At 40.5% G+C, this 11,369-nt stretch overlaps 1 protein-coding gene across 1 annotated transcript in view; it reads left to right on the top strand.

The window, feature by feature from the left end:
* Window positions 1-822: 822 nt before the first annotated feature.
* The window catches only part of LOC126394934 (GTPase IMAP family member 8-like), a 17,217-nt gene continuing 6,670 nt past the window's right edge, over window positions 823-11,369 (top strand). Inside the window, exons 1-7 of the mRNA XM_050052075.1 lie at window positions 823-890; window positions 1,149-1,829; window positions 1,932-1,997; window positions 10,061-10,114; window positions 10,616-10,669; window positions 10,842-10,895; window positions 11,071-11,364. Of these exons, the coding sequence (XP_049908032.1) occupies window positions 875-890; window positions 1,149-1,829; window positions 1,932-1,997; window positions 10,061-10,114; window positions 10,616-10,669; window positions 10,842-10,895; window positions 11,071-11,364 (1,219 nt within the window). The 5' untranslated portion in view covers window positions 823-874. The remainder of the gene's footprint in view (window positions 891-1,148; window positions 1,830-1,931; window positions 1,998-10,060; window positions 10,115-10,615; window positions 10,670-10,841; window positions 10,896-11,070; window positions 11,365-11,369) is intronic.

Raw genomic sequence — 11,369 nt, 5'->3', positions numbered from 1 at the left:
AATGCATTGTTCTGCTGGGAAACCTTTGGTTCTGACATTCATGTGGATACCACCTGACATGTTCAACCCACTCAAACACTGCTGCAGACCAAAGTACCCCCCCTCATGGCAACAGCACTCTCCAGTGGCAGTGGCCCCCAGCAGGATAATGCACCATGCCACACTGCAAATTCCCCAGATCCCAATCTGAATGAGCATCTGTGGCACGTGCTGTTGCCCCACCTCAAAACCCACTGGACTAAATGGATCTGCCACCAACACCCTGGTGCCAGACACAGCAGGACACTCCCAGAGATCCTGTGTCCATGCCTCGACAGGTCAGAGCCAAGTCTGATCCAAGGAGGCCCCACCTTGGATTAGGGGTACATCTGGGGTACCAGCACATCACAAGAATCCTTGAGCAGATTGGGACCTGGGAAATTTACAAGCCAGGTCAACACCTTGAGCTCTTTGTCACACACCACAGGCCATTCCTGAACAATTTTTATGGTGTGGCATGGTGCATTATCCTGCTGGGGGGCCACTGCCATTGGGGAGTGCTGTTGCCATGAGGGGGGGTACTTGGTCTGCAGCAGTGTTTGAGTGGGTGGAACATGTCAGGTGGTATCCACATGATGCCAGATGCAAAGGTTTCCCAGCAGAACAATGCACTGGAACAAAATAATCAAAGTTATTCACTTCACCTGTCAGTGGTTTGGATGTTTTGGCTGATCGGTGTATATCTGAAAGGAAAGGTGTCTTTCCTGACCTTGTCATGGATATTTGAATTTAATTCTACAAGATTTTTATTTGTTATTTGTATTGTGTTTCTCATCACAGTCAACAGGTCCTCTGGTTGAATATTTCTCTTGTGGGTTTCCAGCAGAGTGACAGTATGGCTGAAATGTCTGGTGAGTCCAGTCAAGCTTTATACTGGTCATGGGAGCAGGGGAAACAGGAAACAGGGGAAGGACCTAAATGCAGACTGCTGAGGAGGCAGAAAGATTACTTCACTTTTTATTGAGGATTATCTTACAAGTGGAAAGAGTCCAAATTAGGCAGTCAGTCTGCAGGCAGGTAACAGGTAGATCTGTAACAGGTAGACAGACAACACAAAACTACTTCACAACATACCAGGCCTAACTTTCATAATCATGTTTTAATTTCAGTGTCTGAGCTGAGGGTTGTTCTGCTGGGGAACAGCTGGTCTCAGAGGAGTTCAGTGGGGAACTTCATACTGGAAGAGAAGACGAAGAACAAGAAGAAGAACAAGAAGAAGAACAAGAAGAAGAAGTTCAACACTGAGGAAGAACCAGACTGCTGTCTGACAGAAAGAGGACAGATAAAGGACAAAGAAATAGTTCTGATCAACACTCCAGATCTGCTGCATCTCAACATCTCTGAAGACAAACTGTCAGAACATGTAGAAAAGTGTGTGAGACTCTCTGATCCTGGACCTCATGTGTTCCTGCTGGTTCTACAGCCTGAAGACTTCACTGAGGAACACAAACTGAGACTCTGCAGAGTCCTGAAACTCTTCAGTGATCAATCATTTGATCATTCATTGATACTGATATCAACACCAAGAGAGGAGAGTTCAGGTTTCAAAGATGAACCAGACCAGCCCTTAAAAGACATGATCAGAATGTGTAGATACAGATACCTGAAGCAGAAGAACCTTGAACGTCCAGAGCTGTTAACACGATTGGGTCAAACTGCAAAGGAGAACAATGGAGAGCATGTGAGCTGTGATGTGTTTAAGGATGCAGCATCTGTTTTACCAGCTGATCATCAAAGCCTGAAACAAAAAGAGAAACAGACTTCTATCACAGGTGCTGTTATAGCTGCTGGTAAGTTTAGAAACATTCCTGACAAGGCAATGAAGACTTTGTTCACACAGATCTTCCATGACTAAATTAGAACATTAAATTAATGCTGTTATTCTTTTACAGGACTGCATTTAGTGACAGAAATCAGTCCACAACTCTCACTCACAGAGGAAACCCCTGGGACTCACAGTAAGAACATTCATCACAGTGTTAATCATGTGTTTGCCAACAGATCTTCGGTGGCATCTTTTCTCTAAGATGAACCCAAACACATCCCACAATTCTTTACCACTGAAAGGCAACAACATAAAATAATACCAGTTTCTTTAATCATTTCACATATTAGTATCGCCTGTATTTGACTACTTTAGTCCGGGTGTCATCGGATAATTCGTAATTCATTCGTAATTCAAAATCCAAAAACGGTAAATCTGTTATTTGATTCAAAACAAAAAAACAAGAGTACCCAAGAAAACCATTTTTGGTGTCACAATCAAATAATGAAAAAACAATCAAACCCGGCCTGTTTTTGATTTTTGCCGATTCGTTTTACCATTATTCATTTTTGGATTGAATATTGAATGGGTCTGCGGACATTCAGCCAATTCCTTTTTTCATTTCTCATTTGGGACAGACAGTAGCGCGGTGGGCAGACAGGAAGTGGAAGTGAAGTTTAAAAAACTGCAAAATAGATTACAAACACAAGGTGAAGATGATTATAAAATGCAGCTACATTTTAGTAGAATGGTTTCAGTAAACATGACAGCTAAGACTTCTGAATGTGACCAGTTATTTCTATTCATTTGTTTTTGTATAATACAGAAATCTGTCATCTCAATCTGCTGTGGTAAAATTGATCACGGGTTAAAACCTTTGTGGTTTTCACGGGGAATGTGTTAGAAGCAGAATTTATATTAATATTGGTAGCCTGCTTAGATTAAAAAGGAGTTATTCTTTACACCACGTCAAATAACAGCTGAGTGCTGCTGTTGGTGTTTCCACGTTATGTAGAAACTGACTATATTGTTAGAAACCTTTTGTACTCTGCAGCATAGTGCGAATTACAGGGGGTTTGACCCCCCCCCCCCCCAATTACGACTTCATCCCCCCTAAAAGAGGTATAAATAACAGATTGGGGGGTTTGAAACATTTATCTTTCTTATCAGTAATCATGAATATTACAATATACAGTATTTTCCATATTCATGCCAGGATGAAGCTTGTAGTACAATTTCAGACACCCCTAAAGTGGACTATACCATTTCGTCTAGGCGAACGTCTTGTCTGCCTGCGTCACTCAAATCATTGCACTGACTAGCTCACATCCAAGTTTTTAGGGGGGGGGGCGTCGGTGCATCAAAAAAAAAAAAAAGACTTGCCGCTGCATTTACACAGTGCTGTAATGAATGTAAGTAGCTATCTAGCTACACTACACTTTACTTTCTCACTTTCAGAGTTTCAGAATTATATTGTGTCAGGTGTCTAGACTACAGATGAATGCTAACGTGTGTCTATGGCTCGGCATTTCAATGTAAGATGTCATATATTATGTGAATGTTAGCTTACAGTGGTGCTCAGTCAAGCAGTGAGACAATGGATTAACGTTAGCTAGTTGTAGAGACAACGCTACATTTTGACTCATAGTGCTTTACACACTAATATCAACATACAGTATCAATTTGGTAAAAATGTAGAAGCAATACAAAGGCAATATAAAAATATCAATATAGAAGAAAGAGTTAAAAAGTTAAAACAGAAAAATAAAAATAAAGATACAATAAAATAAAAACAAGCTAAAATAGAATAAAACACTTACAACAGAACAAAGGCTACAGTACAGTATATTTGATTGCATTAGGGTACTTTGAAAACTGAAACATTAACCTAGCTACTACTTAAAGGCATAGACCACCTCAAAATCAAACTTTGTGAGCTGTTTTCTTACCTTGAAAATAGTCTACTAGAAAAATAAATCCTTATTCTACAGGATCCATTTGTTTCTATGTATGTCTGACTTGCTGGCAGTTTAGATCTAGAATGCTTTGTTGGTGACCGCTGACTGCAAAAGTTGTTTGTGTGGTGCAGTGTGTGCCCCATGAGCTGTTAAATGGTGTAAAGTATGGTTTATCATCATCTACAGACTGCAGACATTTCGTTAAACAAGCAAGATACTGTAAGGATTGTAAGACTTCTGTTAACTGAAGCACGTGCCTGCGCTGTACTGGGTTCCCTTGACACCCTGGAGAAAATGTTGACCCCCCCCAGTTGTCATTGTATAATTTGCACTCTGGTCTGCAGCAGACGTTTTTAACTTCATTCAGTCAGAGGACAGACATACAGTTGTTCCCATAATGTCAGATAAGTTACAGTTATCATGTTACAGCTGAAATATAAGACAGCTACAAAATAAAAACTTAGCACTGAGGAGAAACGTCCAGCTCCAGTGTTTGTTTCGAAGCAGCTTCGGAGTCTGTGTTTCTTCACTAAAATTATTAGCTTAGCCACAGCCTGTTGTTAGCAGCAGCCTGCAGAGGTGAAGCAAAGAGCATGGATACCAAGAGCCGAAGCTCTGTTGAATTTCTGCCAACAGCCACTAGTAGCGCTGCCGCCATTTTGGCCTGTTGAGCTTGGACTGTTGCGCCCAGACAACATGCAAGATGTCAAGGAGAGAGGAGAAAAAAGTAAAAGAAAACAGTGTAGTGCAATTAACTGCAACAACTATCGGTGGAACACTCCGCACCTGGCCTTCCACCGTTTCCCGAAGGATCCCGACAGAGGTGTACGTTTTAAAGTGTTTTAATGTCAATTTAATATGCCAGTTTTCGTGGGAAGATATATGTATATATGTATATATAGGCCTATATATGGCCTCTTGGACCATTTATATCAGAACTGATTACTGCTTTAGCATTAAAATATATCATATTAAAATAGCTTATATATTATTATTATTATTACTGTCCCCTTACTGTACAAACTGTAAATAAATCTTTATTCCTGACTATGTGACGTCGCCATTAATGTGTTTCTAGTTAAAATATTGATTTTTTTTATTATTATTATTTTTTTTTTTTTTTGGTAGATTGGCTTATGGGGTGATTTTGAAGGAGTAATGAAGTTAATCTTCTCATAAGTGGATGTAATGTGTAGAGATGCCATCTAGGCCGTTTTTCTTCGTTTTGTTTTTTTAAAGTCTATATTTTGCTTTACAAAAACGTGAAAAATCAGCTGTGACCAAGCTATCACGAGGTGAGTAGCATTGTAAGCATAAGTAATAACGATATACTTCAGTGTGTCTGTGTGTTTTTGTATGCAAGCGGGTCTGCTGCGGTCTGCTGACAGTCCAAAATGGCGGCGGTAGGATGAAACCATGGGGGAATTTGTTGCTATGGGGCGTTCTATTGAGCTTCGGCTCTTGGTATCCATGCTCTTTGGGTGAAGTCAGATAAGGTAAGGGGCGTGACGTTTCCGATTCATGCTCTCAGCGTAGCACCAATCACAACAGACTGAGTGAGCTGACCAATCAGAGCAGACTGGGCTGCTGGGGAGGCGGGACATCAGCCCAAACACAGCATTTCAGACAGAGAGGCTGCAGCACTGAGCAGTACAAGACAAATAATGTTTGTTTTGAACATTAAAGCACATAAATCTATTTCACTAGACCCCAATATTACATATTTATATCACTATCACCCTGAAAAAAGCATAATAGGTCCAAGTTAAAAAACAAAACAAAATAAAGAGCAGGGAAAAGTGTCAGTAAATGAACATAATGAAGTTTCATTCAGTGTTGTCCATTAATTCATCATTAGGCTGTAGCCTACATTACATTTTGAATATATTTGTTCAGCTTTAATCTGATGGGAACAAAACACAGGAGCCAATAACTGAAGATGGAAAATATAGTCAAAGATTTTATAGATCACAGACATAAAGACATGACTGTTAGCTCTCAATCAGATCCAGTAATAATGTGTTTGGTGATGAGCACTTGAAAAGGCGTGGAGTTTGAAATAGAGTAGAATTTAAATTTCAATCTATTTGAATCTTTGGCTCCACAGCCTTCAGTGGCTTTATTTCAGCTACTTTAACAAACATAGTAAATTTAAACACAGTCACTGAAATGCTGTTAAAACACGTTCAGGCTTCAGCTGACATGCTCAAACTGACAGCTGTCTTGTGTGCAAGGAGTCACGGTGTTACCTTGATTAAAAAAAAAAGCAAAAACAGGGACATTCAGATGTTTTACTCTCGGCCAGGGGTCGGCAACCTTTACTGTTAAAAGAGACATTTTTGGCCAAAAAAAAAAAAAAGCCACAACACAGATCTGAACAAAGGTAACACACTATTAAATCCTCTATTTTACTCCAAGACTTTTCCTTTTTTGAATTTGGAATCCATAGCTAGCCTTGCTAGAGAGACCCTAGGTTAACCACTGTTACTTGAGTTCAGCAAAATGTGGAGGAGAGGAATGAGAGGAAAAAGCACAAGGTCGTAGCCGTATGACATTTAAGTTGATGAAACGTTAAAGTGTTTCTTAATTCGATGTATAGGCTACACATATTGACAGCTGCAGAATGCAATAATCACTCTGGGCCCACAATAATGACAAATTAAAGTCTGAATGTTACAAAATAACACTTATTCATTTCCATATAATTTTATGTCCAAGCCACAGGGAGCCAGTGGAGAGGGTGTAAAGAGCAGCATGTGGCTCTGGAGTTGCAGGTTGCCTACCCCTGCTCTGGGGTGACTCAATCTTGGAACAACTGACCACTATCTGATAACGAAAACATGCAGATAGACTATCTATCTATAGGAGTGACTTGATGTTCAACCAGGATTTTGATTTTGAATTAATGCTCTTTGATTCACACTTTGATACAAACTGAATCAATGAAGAAATGACACTGTGTGTCTGTCTCTGTCAGGAAGGAGACAGACAGAAACTCAGGGTTTGTAGATGAAAGCCTGCCAGCGAGCAGGTTAAATTCACAGAGTCAGTCACCACAGTTACTAACCCAGAGTTAAGGTTACGTCTCTCTCTGGAATAGAAAAGTCACATTTTCCAGACCTAACAACCTTGGAGAATATTATTGAGTACACATGCGAGTGCGCTTTGCCCGCAAGTTGAAAATTTGCAAGCACACAAAGCACGCGAGCCAAGATTTTTAGCACATCGAAGTCTCACTCAGATACCCAAAGCTGGAAACCCTGACCACCAGCGGCAAAGATTTTGTTTTAACATTGGCATTTTTGAGCATCAAATACTTGAGCTATTCCGGCATTCTACTAAACTTCTATGCACCAATTTGTGTTCACTCTGCATCAATTTGTGTTGGAACTATATTTATGTAAACAAAAAGTGGAAGGAAAGGTCCCGCACACTGTCCTCACTGGTAAATACAAAAATGTATTTCCAGATAAAGGTTTCGAAACAAAGTTTCTTTGTCTGACTACAGTGTGCGGGACCTTTCCTTCCTTTACCTGCAAGCTTGATGCTTTGTCCTACACACCAGTCATAAAATGTTTTACAGTGTGCGTTAGCCTTTTTTGTCTGTAAACAAAAAGACAAAATTCTGGCCCAGCTGATATTACTGCATTCTACTGAATTTCTATGCACCAATGTGTGCCCATTCTGCATCAATTTATGGTGGTGGTGAGTATTTTATGTAAAAGATGCACCCTTGGGAGTGAAGTGTACACTCTACAGACAACTCACCTGCCTTGTCTTCCTCTCTCCCACTGCTCCTCCTCACTGACCTTTCTCCACACCCCCTATTTAGCCCAAACAGAATGGTGTCCTTTTTTTAGGGGTGCTCACTCTCTCATCCTGCTCCTCGTCTGACATTGTTGTTGTCTACCTGCAACAAGCTTGCTCATAAGTCTAAAACCTTTCAATGCTGGTCACTTTGTGCCCCAGCAGTCAGAGTAATATTTTCACTTTGGTCAGCTTAAAGATATGTAAAAGATGTTCAAGTGTCTTATACTCTACAGACAACTTTACCTGCCTTCTCTTCCTTTATACTCTACAGACAACTTTACCTGCCTTCTCTTCCTCTCACACTCTGCTCCTCTCCTCACACTTCTCTCCTTTCTCCTCACCTCCTATTTAGCCCAAACGTGACACCCTGTCAATGCCATTACTTTTCTGAATGATTCCAATGAAGTACTTCATAATAAAGTACTATCCACTTTGGTCACGCTATGTAAAAGATGATGGCTCTTTTCAACTGGAAGAATGAAACACCCACAGATTTAGCCCTTCACAGGACCGTGTTTCGCATTAGCTTCACTCCTGCCAAAACACAGTCCTTTCAACCACCGGTAACTTCGCCGGTAAAAAAATCAGATGCAGCCTCTTTAAGAATGGTGCTCGTGTTAACAAGTGTCAGAAAATCATTTCAAAGGCACTTACCAAAGCAGAAGGGTCTATTCTAAAATGATAGCTAATGTTAACGCAAGCTAGTGAGCGAGAAAACAATACAGCTAACGTTAGCTAGCTAAGGGACATCTAACCACGACCTCACTGACTTGGCTAATGTTACATTTCAACAAAAACACAGATCATCAAATAATCGAGATTAACATTATCTTAACAAGAGGAGATATAATAATAGGCCTAATCTTTAAATATTATAATAATTCTCTGCACATGTACCATCTCTCACGGTAGGCAGAGCCCCGTGAAACACCGGTTGCGCTCTCATTGACAAAACATAGGCTGCAGGACGGTACCGGGAGGATTGCTTTGTTTCAGACAAAGTTTAGGGCACATTTTGACCAATGAAAACTGTTGAGGTGAAACGCTAGGCTATGCGAAAAAAGCACCAATTCACATCTGATCTAATCCGAGGGGTGTATATACATTAAAATAGCCAACCAGACACTTTCTTTTTTTGCGTATTTTCAGCAGACTTCTTGTACCTGCGTACTTTGGGTAAGAAATGCGTGCTTTGTATGCAGGATGCGTGCATGTTGGTAGACTTGGCATTTTCCCTCAGCTGAGGGTGAACAAACACAGTTTTCACTACGCCTGCTCTCTGAATCAGAGTTTTAAAAGACTGCATTGGACATTTGAATGATGACAGTGTTACTGTCTTAAAGCAGCTGTGAGGAACTTTACATTTTCGTTGATTATGGCGCTCCCTTTGGTTGAAGCCTGGTGTCGTAAAATTCCGACTGCAGCCGGCAATTACCGCATGCATTTGTTTTGGAGAGTGAGACAACACAGTAAATCTGTTACCTACAGCCTTCGCTTGCAAAGCTAACGTTACTAACGTTAGGTCAGTCCAAGTAATTAGTGGAAACATGCTAACATGCTAACGTTACACACAAGTTAGTAGTAAAGTAAGACCTGTTCATAAATGTTCTGGTGTAGCTCTGAATTTCTTATAAACTGAGGACAACTGCCTGCTGTATATTTGTGTTCATGGTCACAGTCACAGATAATTTTGTGGTGTTTGTTGTAACGTTACTAGACAAAAGCGGTTCACATCAGCTAACGTTACATTTAGCTTGCTTATAACTTCCATGTCATCATATATTGAAGTGAAACAACGTCTAACAAGTTGCGGTATATTCTCTAAATAAAAACAAAAATGACATACCTGTCGATTAGGAAAAGGGCCAACTAGGGATCAGTTTTAAACCTTTCAAATCTCTCAGCTCTCTCCACTTGGTGAATGCCCGACCGAGGTTTACACACGTTTGGGCTCGAGCCCTATCACTGTCCCGTTAGCCTTCTTCTGTTCTTTTTCTTTTAGATGGTGCTCCTTCTTTATCCGCCATGACATCGAAAGTACAACCAAGTCCTTATAGATACATCTGGTAAAACTGTTATGTGTTCAGCAATGCCCGTTGCGTACCGCTTACTCGAAGAATACTCTCTGTAAACACGGCTCATTCTTCTTCTGTGGTTTAATGGCTGCGGGCCGCTGCGGGCGTGCAGAATTACTTCCGCCTCCGGGTGCCGTATTCTGGTTTGCTGACTTCCGCTGTGTCCGACCCGCGCCAGGCTACGCTAAATAGCCATATAGAGAAAGGCTTTTTTGTCACTGTTGGGTTCAAATAAATATGCGGCTCTTCAAGGGGGGGTGATACGAACTAGGGACAGTTTTATTAATGGTAAAAAGTTCCGCACAGCTGCTTTAAGAAGGTCTACTATAAATGCTAAATGTTATTATAGATAACACAGATTAAGTGTGATTTACATGATTAAGTAAACAAATGCTGTGTCCTCACTATCACAGACGATCCACATCCTCGGAAGCGCAGTAGCAGCTATGAGTTGCTGCCACCTGATGGTGAGTTTGACTGAATTATGATATCCTGCTATTTTAGAGTATTTCAGTAAATTACTTCATAGGTAAAATCTATGAGTAACTAAACCCCTGAAATTCAACAGCAAATGAACTAGAAATTAATAAATACAAGGCTGCATTCAATTGTTTATTTTGCCTTTTCTTAATGTTGCTCTTTTACATCACAGCTGCTTGTTCATTGGTGGAGCATCGTGCTGCTGCCATTGTTAGTATTGTCTCTCTGTTTGGGCCTGTTCACATCTTCAAGATCGGTTCTAAATCGGTTCTAAATAAAGTCTGACTGTACGAGAGTCACTTTAAAATTGAGTTTTTCTTTTTTGTTTATGTTGGGTTCTGGTAGATTTTCCATGTGTGTGTTTCAGATCTGGTCCAGAGTTTTAGAAGACTGTATGAGACATCTGAATGATGACAGTGTTACTGTGTCACAAAGGTGTAATGTAGATTACATGTGATTAAACAAATGCTGTGTCCCTCCAATCACAGATGATCTGCATCCTCTGAAGCGCAGAAGAAGCTATGATTATGTGCAACCTGACAGTGAGTCAAACTGAACTGTTTTCATGCTATTACAATATCTGAGCTTTGTCTGGTCAAAAGTTTCAGAACACTGCATGGGACATGTGAATGATGACAGTGTTACTGTTTGGAGAAGGTCTACTATAGATCACATGTGATTAAGTGAACAAATGCTGTGTCCCTCCAATCACAGATGATCTTCATCCTCTGAAGCGCAGCAGCAGCTTTGAGTTGCTGCCACCTCTCAGTGAGTCAAACTGAACTGTTATCATGCTATTTGAATATCTGAGTTTACAGTGTTATGTAGCTAAAATCTATGAGTAACTAAACCCTCAAGTTAAACAGCAATAAAATGATCAATAAACAAATCCAGGTCTGAGTTGATCTGTTTTTCACCTTTTATAAATGTTTGTTTTCCACAGTGTCTGAGCTGAGGGTTGTTCTGCTGGGGAACAGCTGGTCTCAGAGGAGTTCAGTGGGGAACTTCATACTGGGAGAGACTGTGTTCAACACTGAGGAAGAACCAGACTGCTGTCTGACAGAAAGAGGACAGTTGAAAGACAAAGAAATAGTTCTGATCAACACTCCAGATCTGCTGCATCTCAACATCTCTGAAGACAAACTGTCAGAACATGTAGAAAACTGTGTGAGACTCTCTGATCCTGGACCTCATGTGTTCCTGCTGGTTCTACAGCCTGAAGACTTCACTGAGGAACACAAA

Source organism: Epinephelus moara, chromosome 8, assembly GCF_006386435.1.
Source record: "Epinephelus moara isolate mb chromosome 8, YSFRI_EMoa_1.0, whole genome shotgun sequence".
Classification (NCBI taxonomy): Eukaryota; Metazoa; Chordata; class Actinopteri; order Perciformes; family Serranidae; genus Epinephelus; species Epinephelus moara.
The sequence above is the reverse complement of the archived record's forward strand: the minus strand, read 5'-3'. Positions and strand labels throughout refer to the sequence as shown.